Genomic DNA, 19,911 nt, shown 5'->3' on the forward strand with positions numbered 1-19,911 from the left:
TGAAACCCTGGGTAAAACAACCAGCAATCCCATTTTAACCTGTCTAAGGTAAAAGTATTTGAGATTCAGTTTTAATCTGAGATCCAAAACCAGGGTTTTTTTAGGGGAAAAAAAAAGGATCATCATAGAAAAACTTACAATAGGAGCAGCCATAGACTTCAATTCTTAACCCAATTTGGCCCTCTCCACTCCAGTCCAAAGGAACTATCCTTACATAGCGAGCAATAACGGGATGTTGTAAATCGTGCCGGACCACACTGTCAGAGTTTGTATTGCCAGGAAATGCCTAAGGGAAAGAAGAAAAAAAAGAGGAAATTATTGTATTAAATCTATCTCACATACTGTAAAGATTTTTTTTCTGAAGGAAAACATTAGGTAGTGAAGTCTTCTGAATGTCTAGGATACATTGAAGTTTGTTTTAAATGTTTCTTGGATAGTGAACAAATGAACAGCTGATTTATCAAGTTGCACAAGAGTACTAAAAGAGTAGCATTGAGACCTCTTCATCCACCACAGATATGTTGAAATCATGGAATGCCTGCTGCTAGATAAGAGGGCAATCCATTTTCCATCACTAATCTTTTACTCAGTTATTAACATGTTAATAAAAGGGTCCATCCAGAGTGGTTGGTCTGGGGAAGAAGCTACCTACCCTCCATCAGTAAGATTATACACAGCAGTCATCCTTCTGTCAATATGAACATTGAAATAATTTGCTTACTACTGCAACTTCTCAAATTTCTAAGAACTTAAAAATCCTCGTTCACTTTTGATGCATTACTTGTTGCAAAATAATTGTCCAGTTTCTTTCCTAACCATAGCTGTCTCCCACAGCACTGCCCATTTTTGGCTAATAAAACTGTGAAGGTCAGGAAAGGACACAAGAGCATTCAAGGGAGTTTGAAAATCAATTGATTAATATTTATGTCTCTATCTGTAGTTCTGTACCTATTGGTAAAATATTTCATAGCAGGAAGCTGTCTATTAGTTAATTCAATAGAATATATTTTTTTTGTCTTGTCCATTTACAATCCCTTCATGCAGTGATGGTAAATGTTAATCTCAACATTTTCAGGGGAAATTTCAGAGCTCCTCATAGTTAATTTTAAATAGAAATAAATTTCTTTTAACAATGAATGGAGTAGTCATAAAGAACATCAGAAAGGTGACACATTACTAGAGAGACTATGAAAATAAGAATTTTTTTGCATCCTCATTAAAAAGATATTTTTGCTGCAGAGAAAAAATATTCAGCAGTATTATCTACACAGTTAGCATCTGAATAAATACATATAAAACCTATACATAATAAATAACTATAGTGAAACAAAAAACCCCAAAGAATAAGGAGTACAATCGCAAACTATAGTCATCAAAATATTGAAAGAGGGAAAATTTAAGTTGGTCCTTTGCATACAGCTATGGCAATAGCAAATTACATGCCCAGATACTACTTATTCCAAAAAATATATCTTAGAAGAGTAATTATTTTGTACCATGCACAGTAGATCTAGGTAGATGTAAAGAAGATGCACAGGATCCCTTCCTTGGTGGACTCAAAAAATTATAACATAAACTAACAATTGCATTCACCTTAATTTTTCTGTGCTGCAGCTATTAATGTACTAAATGATGATTATGGCGCTCCTCAGATGAGTTTGTAAGAGATGTTAATTAGTGTCTATGAAACACATATATTCAAGTAGTATAAGGAAATGAACAGTTCTATCTTCTGAGAAGGCAAAAACCAACAAAGGAAAGCATACACAACAAAGACAAAAAATCCTATTGAGAAGCTGCCTGTTTTCTTAGTCTTGTTCTAGGAATCACAGAAGTTCATGGAGGGAATAAAAATTTTGAGTCCTTCAAAAATACATATTTTAGTGGGCATGCAAAGTAGTGCTCCATGTTTCAAGAGCAAATTGCATTTGGGCATGTCTTAATTTTGTGGTGTTTGGCATAATCTTATCAAAACTCTACTGATGTAGAAGTTTACTGGTTGTTTTGGTTTAGGCCTTGTTTAGTGGGTTTTTTTCTAATTAGAAGTATTAGGGTCAAAGGAAGCTGAATACAGGAGGACAAGATATTCTCTATATAATTTGATAGACTATTGATGAAAAATTATTCTCAAAATCAAAAATATATTCTGTAGCTCACCATACTTGTGCCCTGACTTGTGCTTTCCCAGTCCTTTGTCAGAAAGACTTAAAGCTGAAACCAGCATGTATTTGGTATTTTGAGGGTTCCTATTGGTATATGATCTAGTGACCTCTGGTGAATGCATAAACACAGCTGATACAGAATAAGATAGCCTCCCATTAGTTTCCCCAATTAGTAAAATGCATTCCATTTAGTCTCCAGCAGAACAATATCTTGTAAACGCAGCCTTCACTTAAATAAATGGGGTTACAGTAATATGTGCTGTGTGGATAATGCAAATATCAGGCCCAAATTCATCATTGCAAGGCTGAAAAATCAATTTACAGGATCTTGGGAATTATGCACTACTGTTGTAAAATCTCCTTTTCTGGCCAATAGATTTAAAAGTATAATTTAGATCCACATCTCTAACAGGAAATTTTCTTTTTAACAGGGCTAAAAAAAAATAAATTGAAATTGCACAATTATTTTAACAGATAAAGGTAGAAATACCTATATAAATTAAACAAGTTTTTCAGATTATTAATCTCATTATCTTGCTTAAGTATTATTGCCAGAGATCTGCTTTTCACGGTTTTTCTTTAACCCAAACTCGGAAAACGAACAAAATGGCTCACTTTTCTGTAAAACAGAGAGCACTGTCTCTTAAGTCCAACTCCAAAATCCTCTGTTCTATAAATCATTTCTCCTCTTGTACTGGATACTGACTTCTGTAAGCTGCTTTCTGTTTCAGCTCACATTGCAATGAAAAGATTGGGAATGTGATGAGCAATAACCACCTTTCTCAAAGGCAGTGCTCTACAGGACAGCAATGTAATAAGGACGAAGACAGGTAAGAAAATAAGTCCCCAGATCTTTTCTAAACAGTGCTTTTGAACATACATTGAATGGAGTTTTCAAAAGTATTCACTAAGATTTTTGTGACTGTAATCCTTAAGAGTGAAATTTGTTTAGCTCCAACTAATTTTCAAAAATTAACAAGGCAGGTTTATAGGACAGATAATTTATTTTAACAGGCCAACTAATCAAGTTTTTAAATAAATAAATTAATAAGTGTTTGGCTCAGTAGTCTTCTTTAACATCAGCAGCAGCAAAAAGAGCTGTATGATCTTTGAAATTCACTTTGGCTTTATAAATACTCTTCAGCCACACCCCCGTACATAGAGACACAGTAGAGACATTCAATAAATGTAAATAAAGAATCTGAGAAAAGTGAAGGTAAGGATTTGGGAAATTTAGAAGAAAAGTTAGGGAAAGTTAAGATTCAGACTCAATTTTTTTCCTGTATTTACAGAAAAATTATATTCTAATCAATAATTATAAATGTTAAAGCCAAATGATAAATTCATAGTAGTATTGTAGTGAAGTTACATGCAGCTTAACAGTAGTAGTTAAGTAAAACTGATCAAAATGGTTTTAGTTTCCTGTAAAAGAACACTTTGCAACAGTTTACTCAGCTGTATGGATACAGCAAACGCATTTTAAGATCTCAGTTTGGGAGAATGCTTTGAGCACATTTTACAACAAAGGATTAAAAAGAAATTCAGCATTAAAAAATTTATCTCTGAAGTAAGAAGGTGCAAAGAATGAATGAAATGTTATTAACTGAACAAAAATGGAAGTTTTCATACTTTAACCAAAGAGTAAAATAATGAAACAATGTTTGTCAGATCATCAACTAAATGAACAAAAAGATATTTGCAACCTTTCAGCAATTTGTGAAGCAGAGAAAAAACCCTGCACTTCACCCAAGAATATCATCACATATATACCAAAGAACCTAAGTTACTTAAAAGGAAAATTAATTCTTCACCTGACTTAATTCAGGTGAAGAATTCTCCATCCAAATTAATGACCTATTCAGAGACAAGTATTAAAATTACGTCAATGTAGGCTCTTTCTAGGGTGATGTAAAAATTGGGCAATGTATGGAATAGCAGGATGACATTTCTTTTCCTGTAAAAAGAGGAATAACTACCAACTTTTTAAACTTTCTTTAATTACTAGTAATTTTTGTCACTACTTTAAATATATACTTACTATTATATTCTTGATAGTTCTATTTTCTCATTGGCATTTTAAGCAAAAAATAATTTATGGCTCTGAATTTCTGAAAAAAAAAACCTATGCTTCTAGCTTTATTTTGACAATGCACTAGTGAAAACTCTACAGAGTCTATGTTCCATGGTACTATAGCTCTGTAAACAGCAGAAACAGTATTTGCCTGTAAATTAATAGAAGCTCCATATTATAAAGTATGGAAACATCCACAGGCAGATAGAATATGTCTGTGGCAAACTTAACTAGGTTTTTCTTAAGGACTCCAAGGTGAGTTAAGCATGAAGCCGACTAAACCCTAAAGACTTATTTTACAGAAAACCCCCCAAATTCCAAAACAAATACTTTTTCAAAAACTAAAAGGACCACAAACTTGAGAAATTGACAGCTTTGGTTATGGCTGTCAGCCCTCTGCCTGTACAGCAAAGAAAATCTAGAAACTTTCTTCACTTGAGTTCTCAAGACTCTGCACTATCAAGGAGAGGAGCAGGACAGGCTGGGTACTGGAAGCTCTTGGCCAGCAGTGCAGTGGAATGGTGTTTGATATAGCAGAGCAGCTCAAATCCAGGGCCCTGGAAAAATTCACATCACTTACTAGTTCTGCACAAGCTGACTGAAATCCACAGCAGATTTCAGAGAAGACAACATGTTTCAAAAATGTGCTCCTATTTTACCACATGAACATTAAAAAAAACACCCAAAAACCAAACTTTGTAAGTACCTTCTTGCTGGTGAAACATTGCTCTATATCAATGAAAATCTAGCCCAAATGTATCATGTAAACTCAAACAGCTGGAATAAGAACACTGGGTAAAGGAAAGTGCTATGAGATTAACTTCAAGGAGAAGGGAGGAAAAAAAAAGAGATAAAACCAACATGTGGTAGGAAAACTGGTTGCAAAAGGAAAGAATAATAGCAAATAAAGAGAAAAAAATTAATGCATCAGAACGGAACAGATTTGGGTTGGCTCCATTTTAGCTCGATTTCGTCATGTTTCTGTACTTTCATGTGCTAGTGCTGTGTGGAGTAAGAATAGGTGATAGGAAGCAGTAATCTTTTGCTTGTAGAAACATTTCTTCATTCTCTTCATTGAACAGCACAATCAGTAACACCACAGCTTGCATACTCTTTCCCTAAAACCAAACATGTTGAAAGCAAAACAATATTTCTACAGCATTCTTCATAATCATCTCACACAGAAATGCACCTGAATAGAAAAACAGTATCTGAAAGCACTTAAAAACTGTAGCAGGTATTTCCCTTATCCTCAAATGATGCACCTTCATCAGGTACTGAATCTCATCTTTGAGAATCATGATTATAAAATGACCAGAATTCCTAAGAGCTCAGGATTAACAAGTGGAGCAACTAAACATTATAATGCTGCTGACGGTGTGCTCATATGGACTAACAGCAAATTCCCAATTTCAGTATTTATCCATATACTTCCCTCAGTGACATATGTCTGTTTTATATATATAAAAACAACACTATGTGTGTAGTACCGACAATTTCTGGAAAACTACTCACATACTTAGACTAAGGAACATCTACTAACAAGCTTTTACTATAAAAGAATACATCTTTCAAAATTTATTTTTTCTATGTTAAAAATGTTTCCTAGCATTTTTTAAGCAGACCCATCACTTTGTTCTTGTGACACCCTCATATTCTCTATTGATTGCTAAGGAGTTTACTTTCAGGTTCAAATTCTGGTTTTGTAGGCTGAAAACATACATTAAGCCTGTATGCATCATATTTTAATGTATAATGTATTGCAATTATCACTACATGTAAAGAATAATTCCAAAAGCTGTATTTGTTGCCTTTTACCCTTTCACATCTCCAAGCAAAACTAAATGATTCAGTAACATAACATTATTGATCTTTGTAACAAAATATGCTAACATTTTTTAGCCTGCTTGACTACTGCTGTACTTAAAAAGAACTCGATTTCATGCACAGGAACATTTATGTTTTATTATTTTAGCAGGAACCTCAAGAAATCTGTACGTTTCAAGAAATATTTTTTCTACTTCTGTTTACAGATAACTTATAGATTTCAGTTTTGTACAATGATTCCTAGAAAATGTTTTTAAAATTTGAAAAGAGAATTGGAGGAATCATAGAGCAAGATAGGATACCCTTGGCATAATTTCAGATACCTGAAAGAAAAATTAAAAATATGAGCTTCATTATCAAATCTGTCACTGAGTTTTAACATGGTGTATTGATGTTTGCAGATTTTCTTTTTAAAAATAAACAAATAAAACTCACATATACAAACAAACAAAGCCTAAAAATACAAAACCCAAAAATCCCCACACCATCACAGCTACTGCTTCCAGGACGTGACTCAGTAACTGGATGCAAGCAAAACTTTCTTTCTCTTCCGACACTGTTGTAGGATATTATCTTTGTTTAATCTACTTTAAGTAATGAAGCCTTAAGCCAAAATCCATAACAAACAAAGAACTACCTCTCCATCCTGCTCATAAACCCCAAACCCAAGAATTAATTGCTTTTCTCATACTTCTACATATTAATTGCTCATACGTTATTTATGCGTAGAAATATTACCAACTTATCTCTGAATTTTCCTAGGGAAACTGACTGCTTTCCAGGACAGGGTAGCAATCCTTTGTTAACTTTATATTACTGAAATATTTGCAGGAGGACATCTGAGAGTGCACATGTGTATAGACTGGAGATTTTTTTGTTTGTTTGTTTTCCCCAGAAATCCACTTAATAACCCCATTCCCCTAACCTTTACTCATGACACAGACATATGGATACTGTTAAATTTTACTTTATGGGATATCACAGATGGCATCACAGCAAAGTTACCAACAGTGTCACACTTCTCTACATCCTGAAATTGAACATAACATTCCAGAGATGTGCCAAATATCTCATCAGCAAATATATTCTTCCCTTTTGGTGCAGGTACCAAACATAACAGGAAAAAAATTCTACTACAGCTATTCACAAAGCTAATAGATTATTTTCAGGTCTGCATAATGAACGAGAAACTTCAACCTCTGTGCTGAACCATGCAGGTTTTGTTCAGCACGACATAAAATAGTGAAAATCTAAAAGTTTTTAAAACCTAAGCTATACACCAAAAATATTAAAATATCATTAGGGTTGTAAAGTCAACACTGCTAGTAGAAATAATGTTTCCTACAGAGTCTTAATGAATTCCTGAATATCATTATGATATTCATTTATTTCCATAATTACCTGCTATTTATTCTCCAGAGATTCATTCAATACCTAGAGAGAAAATTGCGATTATTCATCCTGATACATTAAACGACCGAGGTTGCAGTACCTTGAGGCTCCAGGGTGTTGTTTTTTTCTTCGTTTTTAACCATATCTAATTTTAAGAAGAAATACAGATGACTTTGATTTGGTAAATCTGCTGATGAAAGCCTATCCTAGTCTTTGGCAATCTGTTCCCAAGATTTAAGATCCAGTATTAACACTTTGATTTTAATTGAGAAAATATAACCTTCCAGACGCTGAATAAACTTACACCTTTGTTGTCAAGAGCAAGTAATTGCATCATTAGTAAAAATTTTTTAACACATTGGGGAGTAATAATTATCTAGCTCGTAGTCTTAAATAAACTAGACAGATTTTAACTCTTAGACATCACAGGACCCATTCCATAGGCAACTTGGGGTTTCATAATGAGGAAGACTGACACCTTTTAGATAGCTCCTTTATTTGCATGAGAAACTGAAATATGTGTAGTGTCCAAGCCTGTGGCAATGGGGGTAACAAACAGGGTGAAGGTAACTTATAGGGTGTGCTTCATAGCATATATGCTGGATTTTCTCTGTGACAGTTCCCATGTGATCCTAGACAAGTAAGTTGCAAAAAAGTTTTGAGGGGCACTTAGTATAGTTTCTGGGGACACAGAATGATTAGGTAATTTTGACTTAATCTTTCACTGTCTTAATTCTACGCATAAAATATGGTGTAAAATTAATTTATTTTATGGGGTTGAAAAATAAAATAATACTTATTAAGCACTTAGTCAAGTATTAACATGGGTGCCTAAATTAGAAATCTGAGCCTTTGTGGTCAGTCAAGCAAAGTGGGAGATAGAAACTAAATTAAAAGCTTGCCACTCTTCAGTGGCTGCACAGTAAAATATAAATTTTTATGGGTACAATGTAAATGTATTCTACAAATTAGAGGATATGATCAACAATTTAGTTTCAAAAGTTGTCCAGTGACTGATTCATGTTAAAAGGAAAAGAATACAAAAACCAGTGTGAAATGTTTACACAGACAGAATAAAACCTGCTTTTCTCCATGGGAGTTGTGAGATTTTATTCATTAATATAGAAAAAAAATTATTTCTGCTACATCTTCTGTAGAATGAAAGGGAGACAGGAAGGATGTGTTTCCAAAATAACTAAGCACAATTGCAATTATTACTGAAATAATAACAGCAACAGCTCTCTGATCACTGGCTGCTGGGCTACAGAGCTCAACAATAACAGGAGTTTTCACCTGGAGAAGAAGGGCAAACACAGAGGAACCCAGAGCGGTCCTTGGTTTCTTTTCCTCTCTAATACTGATGTACTTAGAAAGTTTTTCACACTTTGATGCTTTTAAAATAGCTTTTTAGTAATTTTCAGAACAGCATCCACTCCTTAGGCACCACTCGACTCAAAGTTTCTTGTGTTTCTTCTACACAGCTCCACTACTCTACAGGGTTACTTTGCAACCCAAACAGTTGAGGCCGTTCCTAGAGAGTGCACTTATGAGAGGCAAATATAAAATCAGAAATGTCATTCCACACTCTCTGCACTTAGTGCATTGGATTATAAGACTCAAACTCCCTGCAGGAAAAAGTACAAATGCAAAACCTATTTTAAATACACTTGAGAGTCATCTATACTCAGTAAGGGCATAGCAACTAAATAAATAAAGCTTTTGAGCTCCTATTGGTTACATATTAATCTAAACAACATTCTTGGCCCATGATAGAAAATACTTGTGTCTTCAATTTATAATTATTAATCAAAATTACTACACTTTTCATATTCTTTCGAGTCATGACCAAATCAGGATAGTCAATTTTCAAGTTAAACTTTTCTCAGTTATAAGTAGTTTTCATTCCTATGTGAAACCACAGAAAAGTCCAGAGACCACCTTTTATATCATTGCAATTCTGCCTCGACTATTAGCACGCACAAAATAACTGTGAACCAAAACAAGGGTCATATCTGAAATGGTTACTTACAAGAATACAACTGCAAATCAAGCTGTGGGAAATAATGTCTTGCATTGTATATTAAGTGTTTCAAGTTAATATTGCATATTTAGATAAAATAAAAAAACTTTGAAGACAAAAATTAAATAGTCAGGTGTTTTTCTAGCATACTTTCCATATCTTTTAAATGCTGGGGTTATAGTTAATTGCAAATAGTACTTGTGTTCTCCACAATTCAGATAAGCTTCCCAATAATGGGAAGAAAGACTGTATAATAAAAAAAAAAAAGCTGTCTTTAAACCTGTCTCAACTCTCCTTAAGTAATATTAAAACATTACAAAATTAATTTAAAATTATAGAAACAAAAAGTAGGCATTAAAAATAATTTTGAATCTGTTTGCTTGTTTTTGCATGTTTCCAAGTTGTGATATTCATAAAAGACAGAAAATACATGTATAATATTAAGTCAAAATTTACCAAACAATGACTAGAGAGAAAAAAAAAAAAAAAGAAAGAAAATTAATGCTATTGCCACCTAACACTAACACGTCTCAGTTTCTGGCTGTAGGTGCAGTACTTTCTGAACATGTCAAGAGGAAAAGAAATAAAAGTAACTTATCCAAAATACTTCACATACACTAAAACCAAGAACTCCAAAGACTGATGCAGTTACCAAAGTTAACTATGATACAAGAACCATTAACCATTTCTCTTTCCTTTTCTCCTGTTTACCCTAGGCAGAGTCCATACTCTGAAAATCACTACCTTAAGTCAAGATCTTCTTGTCAAAAGTTCACAGGTTTAGAATCTTTTGGTCTGTGACCCAGGATATGAGCCAAAAAAAAAAATCTTATCAAAATATAAATATGGGAAACTTCAATGAAAAACATGTGGGTCCTTTCTAAAAATCAGTATAAGGCTAAAAGTGCTCAAAATGCAGAGAATCATAAGCAAAATTTCATGCAAGCAAACATTAAATTCTTATTTCAGGAAGAATACCTGGAGTAGGACTCTTCAGAATAATCCTTTCAAACTGTTGAGAGGAATATTACTAAGAAATCCCCAAAGGCAGAGTTACAGTATGTGATAGTCTTCAAACATGCCTGCTTGCCCTTTGACTTGCATTCTATAGCTGCTTATCTTTCTAGAGAAATAAGGACAGTTTTAACCACTTAGCCTTTTGAAATGATACCAAGAAGACACAAGAATACTTTACAAAGGAATATGTAAAGCAATATCTGGGGGTTTTTTTCTTTTTTTTTTCTACTAAGATGAGAATGACAGAAAGAATGCAGAATACTTGTGTTTCTGTTGAAGTCCATTCTCAGCCTTCATGCTAAAAGTGCCTGGTATCCATATCAGAAATTTAGACTAAGTAATCCTTAGTTGGAAATCTCTGTGAATTTAGTAGACTGTTAGATGTCTTAATTAAAACAGACAATAATAGAATAAGAAATACTGAAGGTCCTATTTTTGCTTTAAAGTACATAATCTGATTTCATCCCATTACTTCTTTTGCAACTGTATGCTTTAGAAGTTGTATTTTTTCCCTTTGACAGAGATAATATGCATCTGTAATCTCCCTATGATATTGTTTTGTTCTGGTTCACGTCAACTACTACTCTGAAAGTGACTGTATAGCCATCTTTTAGGTGAAATGCTCTCAAATAGCTGTTAGCATCTGAAATAGGAGGACTTCCATAAATCAAGAACCTTGCTTAATGATCAACAAAGGTGAGTCTAATTTGACAACAATAATTGGAAGAGGGAAGGATTTAAAAATTTTGATCACCTGTTCACTTCTTTTCTTTATAATTCATTACATGAGTAATACAGTGATGTAACAGCCCAATTTTCTCCTAATAGAAATCTCCTAAATTTGTTCAGTCTTAGGGGATTGAACATTTAGAGTCAATTGATCACTAGTTGCATGCAAGTTTTTCCTCACACAGCAAGGGCAATTTTATCTGACAGATATTTCTGGTTTATTTATCTTTGGCAGCCAGGATACATGCTTCCTGGCCAAGGAGGCAGCAATATTTTGAGTTTAGCACGACTTCATTGCAGTATCTTGAGTCTATCACTGATCAGGGCTGAGGGTCTCTATAGCCACTGAATGAAAAGGAGAGTTGGATGTCAATAGCGCAATACCTATGCCATTAACAGAATCGTGTGTTTTACTACTCGTGGAAGGAGAAGGTGGAAATTCTGATGTACAAAGATCTTTATTACTGAGGTCCAGTATTTGTCCTACATGATTTAATTTTCCTGTGACAAGGACTTGTTGCAGCACAGAAAAGGTGGTTGCGGTTCTGTTCCTATGCAAAGGTCCTAATTTACCTGGAAAAGGCTGGCAGATACACAGTGAATCTTTTCACATATTCTTTTTCTCCAAAGCTACATCACACAAACACTGCTGTTTTCCAGTAGTGCCAGGCATTCTGAGCATCACCGGTTATTGTAGTGAAGACACCATTATCTTGTTGCTGTTTATTAGTCTGGTATATCCCTTTCTCTAAAACTGATATGAGAGAAACAAAAAATACTCTTTGTGGTTATCTTTATGAAGGAGGAGCGGAAAGACAGAGGAAACAGGATTTCCCTTTATTTCCCTTTCCCTGACTTCTAGACTAATTAGGATATGGCTTGAGAGTATTTTGAAAACATGCTTACAAGTGCTCAAAACAAATTTGGAGTTCTTCAGGTGGAAGAGGCTATCATAATGTTTCTCTACAGGATCACAGGAAGCTTCTGCAGGAAATGTCTTTACAGCCATTTGATAAAACTCAGTAAATACTTGTAATACTACAAGCATGGCAGTCAGGAATGACTACTGGCATTTGCATTTTGTTGCTTACTTACAATGTGAACCAAGACTAACATCCCGAAGCCTCTGAAACTCATTCTGTCTGTAAAACAGAGATAATACTCTCAGAAGTGTTTGTTGAGAATTAATTAGCTATTATTTATGCACTGATCCTTTAAAAACAAAACGAATCCATGCACCGTTTTTACATCCCTGCTCTCTTAAGAAAAAAAAATAAAATTCAAATGACAGAGATTCATTGATTTTTGTGGCTAGAAGGGAACATTATGACAATAATCTAGTCTGGAGTTCAGTAGCCACAATGCCAACCCCCATACAATAGTTTAGGTAATGAGTTCTCAGTCTGGGCTATAGTGCAACATTCATAAAGTTATCCAGTCTTGATTTCAAAACTGAAAGTGATGGAAAATCAAATTTAGCACACCCCTACGGAAGCTCTTCCAGTGCTACTTATATTCAGTGCTAAAAATACGCATTATTTCTACTTGATTTGTTCATCCAGTCATAGGATCTCATTACATATTTTGCTCTGTATTCAAGAATGGTTTACTATCATGGATTTCTTCTCCTTTGTAAGAATGTGGCAAACTAGGATGGGAAAACACTGACTAAGCTTCTATAACCTTAAAATAATAGATAATTAAGCAAAACAAGTAACTTGTGTGGAACAGCTTGCAAAATGATAATATGATCTGGCTTGCAAAACCTTTACAGGCTTTTTTTTAAAGACACTAGCTTCCCTCCTCCCTCCCCCTTCCCACAGTGGATGTGTAAAATCAGAGTAAAATAACAGCATGGGTTTCCATTCACTTTTTTCTGGAATTGATTCACAGTTGTGTCATTGTCTTAAACACCAGGGTTCAAACCCCTTCTAAAACAGGATCACCTAAAGATTTCCAGTTATCACTAACATTATGCATTATTATCTAGCTGGGATTGCTATACTGTACTGTACCAGAAAACTTGCAGGTAATATCCAGTGTGCTTCATACAAAGTCATCTCTGACTGATGCCAATGATATAAGCAATATGGTAACAATAGCTCATACTTCCATTTAAAAATTGTCAATCCTCTTTTTGTTTAGATAACTTCTGTGTGATCCAGACTGTTTTCTTGGTATAACTGATAAAAATATTAAATATCTTTCATATTAATATATGAGACCATGGTTAACATCTAGTTTTTAGGAAGAACGTCACAAAAATTCAATTAATCTTTGATTAAAAATGTTTGGTGTTCTAAAGAGACTGTTTCACACTCATATCTATACAAAATACGAGTGTCTAGCCTTGTCTAAGCCTGCTCATGAAAAAAATAAAGAGTATACTTTAGACAGAATGAAGAGCAAAGCAAGGTGTAAAGCAAGCAGCAGTGATAGATCCTTGTTTTTAGCAGCTTTTCATAAATTCCGTTGGGAAGCCGACTGAATTTCATTGAAGGGAGTGAATCAATGGTCCTTCATAAAAAGAAAATCAATTAGAAAGTCATTACCTGAAAATTAGCACTCAAAAAACAAAATTCCATTTTAAAGCCAATTAGACTACATGCCAGTCCTAAGTTGAATTGCATTTGCATTGATGTATGCAAAATGATTTACATCCTCCATCCATAAGAAACATAGAGAGTGAAAAATTAGAGAACATGTTTAGAGACGCTAGTGAATTTACGTTTTGCAAGCTATCTCAAGCAGCAGATGACTATGCTGGGCTTTTAAACAGCTTTATATTGTATATCTAAAGTACTGATGTTCTTTTTGGAATTATAACACTTGAGGAAGCCTTACTTTTGCTCTCTGTCATAGCAACACAATATAGGAAAACAACTGCTAATGTAGGAGGCAGAGAGGGGACTGAAGGCAAGTAAATAGCCCAATAGCTTGGCACAGTCCTGGCATAATTTGTGTTTTGGGCCACACTGGAAAGGCAAACAGTGTTAGGTGTTTAGAAGGAGAAGTAGAGAGCATTTCACAGAAGAGCTAAAATATCTCCCTGTGGTGTAGCTGGACAATCAAGCTCATCCTGTCAACAGTAATAGGGCTGAGTCTGCCAGTACAGAAAGAGTGGTATATCCTTCCCTCTCAGGTCTACGTCTGAGTAATAAGAACCAGCCCTTGAAGATGGGTTGTTACAGCTTACACTTATGTAGAATTAGATTAAATGGCTAAAACATAAATACCATCCTGAAATGAGATATTCCTCTGAGTTGGGGTAAAAGTGTTCAACTTCAACAGTCCATTGGTGAGGCAACAGCAGCAGTGACTGAGGTAAATCAGAGTGTGGCTGTTGGATTGGGCTGTAGAGAACAGTTCCAGAGCTCAGGAACACCTGATCAGCAGCCCAAAGCCCTGATCGATAGCCAATCAGGTGAGGGGGCATTGTCAGAAGCATCCGAGGTAGATTTAAGCGGCTCCAGGGTCTGCAAACAACCAGGAGGATGGCAAAAAGTGTGGGCAAACAGGACATGGCACGTCAGAAGGGCATGGCACAGCAGTTTGCATGGCAGTTCATGCAGGCAGGTCACAAAGGTAGGACGCAGAACTCAGAGAGTGAGTCATCATCCATCAAACCAGAAGAGAACCAGCTATGGTTTCAACTCAGTCAAACGACTCGCTTTGCCAAGCCTGGTTTAATGGGGGCTGTAGGGTCCATCGTCCATCTGGTAAAGAAGGGGAAAAGTATCTTTGGTCAGGGACTTGCCAGACTAGTGAAGGGGGCTTTAAACTGGATTTTTTGGGGGAGGGAGGCCCCTAGCCATCACAATCCTGCCAGTCGAGTGTCAATATCTGCAATGGAGGCCTGGAACAGTGCAAAGGCATTTGAGATACTCCAGCAAGTGAGTTGGCTTTATCCGGGGCCCAGCTCAGATAACTCTACATGAACATACATAGTATGGGGAACAAACAAGAGAAACTAGAGATGTGTGCACACCTGCATGGATATGATATCATTGGCATCACAGAGATATGGTGGGATGGCTCCTATGACTGGAACATTGGAATGGAAGGTCTTACACTTTTTAGGAAAGACAGACTAGGGAGATGAGGAGAGAGTGTAGACTTCTATGTCAATAACCAGCTGGAGAGTATGGAACTCTGCCTGGCGGAGGATGAGGAGCTAGCTGAGAGCTTGTGGGTGAAGATTAAGGGAAGGCATGGACAGGGGATGTTATAGTGGGGTGTTACAGGCCACCTGATCAAGAGGATGTTGTGGATTAAAACTTTTATAGGCAGATAGGAGTGGCCCCATGCTCACAAGACCTGGTCCCCATGGGGGATTTAAATGACCCTGATATCTGTTTGAGGGACAACACAGCAGGGCACAAGCAGTCCTGGAGCTTCCATGAATGTGTCAAGAACTTCCATACGCAAGTGCTTGAAAAGCCAACAAGAAGAGATGCCATACTGGGCCTTGTGCTCCCCAACAGAGAGAAACTGGTGTGGTAAGTAATGCTCCAAGGCAGCCATAGCTGCAGTTACCACAAGATGAGGGAGTTTGAGATCCTCAGGGCAGTGAGGAGGGCATGAAGCAAGCTCACCGTCCTGGACTTCATGAGGCCAGATGGTGGCCTCTTCAAGGACCTACTCAGTAGAGACCCATGGGATAGAGCCCTGGAAGGCAAAGGGGCCCAAGAATGCCAGCTGAATGCTAGATGATGTCCTCCAAGCTAAGGAGAAATGCATCCCAACATGCTGGAAGGAAGGGATGCCATCCAGAGGGACCTAGATAGGCTTGAGAGGTGGGCCAATGCAAACCTCATTAAGTTCAACACAGTGAAGTGCAAGGTCCTGCACCTGGGTTCCAGCAATCCCAAGCTTGGTTGAGTGGAGAAGCAACTGACAGCAGCCCTGAGGAGAGAGACTTGAGGGTGATGGTTGATGAAAAACTCACCATGAGCCGGCAGTGTGCAGTCGCAGCCCAGAAAGCCAATCAAATCTTGGGCTGCATCAAAAGCAGCATGGTCAGGAGGTCAAAGGAGGTGATTCTCCCCCTCTACTCTGCTCTTGTGAGACCCTACCAGGAGTACTGAGTACAGTTTTGGTGTTCCCAACATATGAAGGATGCGGAAAAGTTGAAGCAAGTCCAGAGAACAGCCACAAAGTGATAAGAGGACTAGAGCACCTCCCCTATGAAGAGATGCTGAGAAAGTTGTGGCTGTTCAGCCTGGAGAAGAAAAGGTTGCATGGAGACCTCACAGCAACCTTCCAGTATCTGAAGGAGGCCTACCCAGAATCCAGAGGGGGACTCTGTCAGGAACAGTAGTGACAGGACAGGGAGTAATGGGTACAAATTGAAAGAGGAGAAATTTAGGTCAGATATTAGGAAGAAATTTTTACGGTGAGGGGGGTTAGAGACTGGAACAGGTTGCCCAGGGAGGTAGTAGATGCCCCAACCCTGGCAGTGTTCAAGGCCAGGTTGGATAAGGTCTGGAGCAACCTGGTCTAGTGGGACATGTCCCTGCACATGGCAGAGGAGGTTGGGACTGGATGATCTTTAAGGTCCATTCCAATCCCCTAACATTCTATGATTCAAGAGCTTAATTTAGGTGCTAAATTCAAGTGTCTAGTGACAGACATGCTGGAATACCAAGACATCCCCACCAACTCGGCAGATGTGACACAGCAGATCTGATACCAGCCAACAGCTTAGGGCCAGGCAGCATGCCTGAGGTGTCTCAGCTGGTGCTGGGTACCTAAATTAAGGAAATGGATGTGTATGAGATTAATCCTACCCTAGAGCTCTCTACTTATCTTCTAGTACTAGAATATTAGTTCAGACAAGAATTTTAGATAAAGGTCTACCTGTTTTGGTAAGGATTACTTGTACAAATAGATGCATTCTAGGCATTCTATGCCATGGAAACGTAGAGTAGAAGGTTTGTATGCAAATTCATATATATTTCTTCAGTTACACTGGTCAGTAGTTTTGCCTTTGGGTTCAGTTATTTCAGAAGACTAATGCTTGGGAATAAAAAATACCAAAATCCTATTAGATTGCATTTATGCTGGCATCATTTCTCTGGGTCAGCAAATTCATTACCACGTTTAGACTCAATAATTGAGTGAAATAATATGGCTCAAATCACTTTGCATTCAATTCATGATTCCAAAATCTAGCACAAAGGCCTTCAGTTTCAAGTGTTAACCTGGATCTATGGAGTGGTACTGTAAAGAGAAAAATGAAAAAATTGCACTTCTGAAATTAATACAAATAATACAGATGAGACTGTTTGATTTTTTTTCTTTAAAGACTGTTACTGGAGTTCTATGTTTATGAAACCCCGAACCACCACATACAACGCACTTATTATTCCTCATTAAATCCATAGCTAATAAAACCTAGTTTTAAAACAGTGCATCTTTATACTACTTTTTCATACAGGATAAAAGATGGTTATAAAATCAATCTAAGTTGGGTGTCAGCGTAAGAATATAAAGAAAAGTTTCTGAATGTTCATTTATATTTTACAACTGTAGCTCAGGTTTCTGGCTCTACTTCCAAATAACCCCAGTGTATCTCAGTAGAATACCTAGATATCTAAGTCACTGTCTGTGTTTAGGAAGGTGATTTGCTCACTCGTGAGAGGTGCTCCTAGGAGAAAGGATTTTAGAACTTTTCTCAGCAAGAATACTGAGTATTTTATCTTTTGCTCCAACAGGTCAATCAGTAAGTCAGCTCTTCTTTCTTTGCAGATCATCTGTAAATCAGAATGCTGAGGGCTGACTTCTCACATTTTTTTTTTGCGTTAAGGGAAAAAGAACTATAGCAGTAAATGATGAGAATATATAAGAAGTTGTTTCTAATCACAGCTATACAATGCTGTATCCCTGAAAGTAGCATTAAACCCTTAGGGTTATGCTGGAAAATTGTTGTGTGGAGCTGTAACTACGTACTTGACTTTGACATATCTTGACATAAGGATTGAAATATTTGAACAACTGACCTGACCTGCTCAAAGCTCAAGTGAGGCACTGCATTTCTATTCAGAGGCAAGTTTGTCAATTTAGACATCTACAGGCATCTACACTATTTATATTTCTATGTAAATTATGAATTTAAAATAAACATTTCTTCTCAGACTGTAAGTGTACTGATCCATTTTAAAAGATCATAGAAGTTATAAAAGTAGAAAGACTTAATCACTGTGGTGATGATAGTATTGAGCTCTCAAAAGCTAAAAACAGGAAACAGAACTCAGTGGGGAAGGGAAGAAGAAAGAACAGCAAAAATAAAATAATTGTAATTTGCAATTATAGAGCCATCAAATACACCCACATTTCTGTCAACTTCTGCTGACAAAGGCCTGAGAACAGCAGAAATCTGGAAATTAGTGGATGCATTGAGTAGTTGCTGGGTCTGATTAAGTCTCTAGTTTATTTCAAGTTGATTTCACGTTTCAGAAACAGCAGAAGCTTTGAGTACTGTCTGTTCAATAGGATAAGACACTCTCAGAATGCACAGTAGTGCTTTTTATCAGTGAAACCTCGCATGCTTCATCCAGAATTTTCTTAAGTTTGTATAGTGAAGAAATAGTACATTTTCAAAAATTCTTTTACTTTAATTATTAGAAAGGAGTTTTTAAAAAGAAAACAATAAATATTTGATTTTTGTGTGAATTTTTAAAAGGATTTCACAAGCATTTTCCTAAATAGAATGGTTCTAACAATAACAAAAAGTTCCTCTGTTAGTGAAAATCTGTACAATCCTACACTCCTTGCTTATATCTCAATAATGGCCAAATTATCCTCTCCTTAAGCAGCAGGGCTGATCATACTTGATCAGAACACAGAAAGGTGACCCTATTATCAAATACTAAAATGAGTAATAAACACTTCTTCAGACATGTCAAAAGAACACAGACTGCCAGGCATTTTGCAATACCAACAGATAAATAGATATAAACAGAATATAAAAGGAAATCTACAGCAGAGAAGTTAAATGCATTCTTTGCGTTCTGTGGATAAAACTGGGGTGATTGCCCTCATGCATTTCTTCTTTATAAGGGATTTTGTCATAGATTCAGTTTGAAGCAGTTTTGGAACAACAGTTAAACTGAATAGTAACAAATCACAGAGGTCAGATAGTATTCAATCACGGGTTCTAAAGCAACTTGGGGATGAAACAGCTAAACTATTAACAATGGTGAATAATTTCTCGTGTAAAACTGCTGTGGTGCCTCACCATAGGAGGGTGACAATTCTGAAAAATCATCCCTGGGAGAGTCAGGCTAAAAACAGATCAGTAAGCTTGTCACTGTATCGGAAAATCTTATAAACTAGAATAAAGAATAGAATTACTGCAGACACCTGAGTAATTATGACCTGCTTGAGAAGAGTAAGCTTGTCTTTTACAAAAAAATCCTTCATGACCAACCCACTGAAAGAGCAAATATGCATATGGATAAAGGAGTTCTGATTAATGTAATCAACTGAGCTTTCCATAAGACTGGAAATTATCCCTCATCGAAGACTTTTTAGGTGATAAAGCAGTTATAGTGTGAGGAAAGTCCTTAAATAGTTAAAAGAGAAGTATTAGACGATGCTGAATTCTATCAGGGGAAATCTCCAGAGGAATTGTGTTGATATCTGCAGTGTTCAGCATACTCATAAACTATATGGGAAGGATGGTAAGGAAA

The 19,911-nt window shown here is 36.3% G+C and overlaps 1 protein-coding gene across 2 annotated transcripts in view; it reads right to left on the minus strand.

Annotated features, from left to right (window-relative positions):
* CNTNAP2 (contactin associated protein like 2) overlaps nucleotides 1–19,911 on the minus strand; it is a 1,044,217-nt gene that overhangs the window by 592,269 nt on the left and 432,037 nt on the right. Inside the window, exons 1-2 of one of the 2 annotated variants that reach the window (XM_027675790.1) lie at nucleotides 10,451–10,488; nucleotides 139–286 (exon numbers count right to left, since the gene is read on the minus strand). Coding sequence is in view for 1 of the 2 variants with exons in the window: in XM_027675789.1 (XP_027531590.1) it covers nucleotides 139–286 (148 nt within the window). In the remaining variant the exon portion in view is untranslated. Of the gene's footprint in view, nucleotides 1–138; nucleotides 287–10,450; nucleotides 10,489–19,911 lie in introns of those variants that run through there. The other variant, XM_027675789.1, reaches the window with a different exon arrangement.

Source organism: Neopelma chrysocephalum, unplaced genomic scaffold, assembly GCF_003984885.1.
Source record: "Neopelma chrysocephalum unplaced genomic scaffold, ASM398488v2 Primary Assembly neopelma1_26, whole genome shotgun sequence".
Lineage (NCBI taxonomy): Eukaryota > Metazoa > Chordata > Aves > Passeriformes > Pipridae > Neopelma > Neopelma chrysocephalum.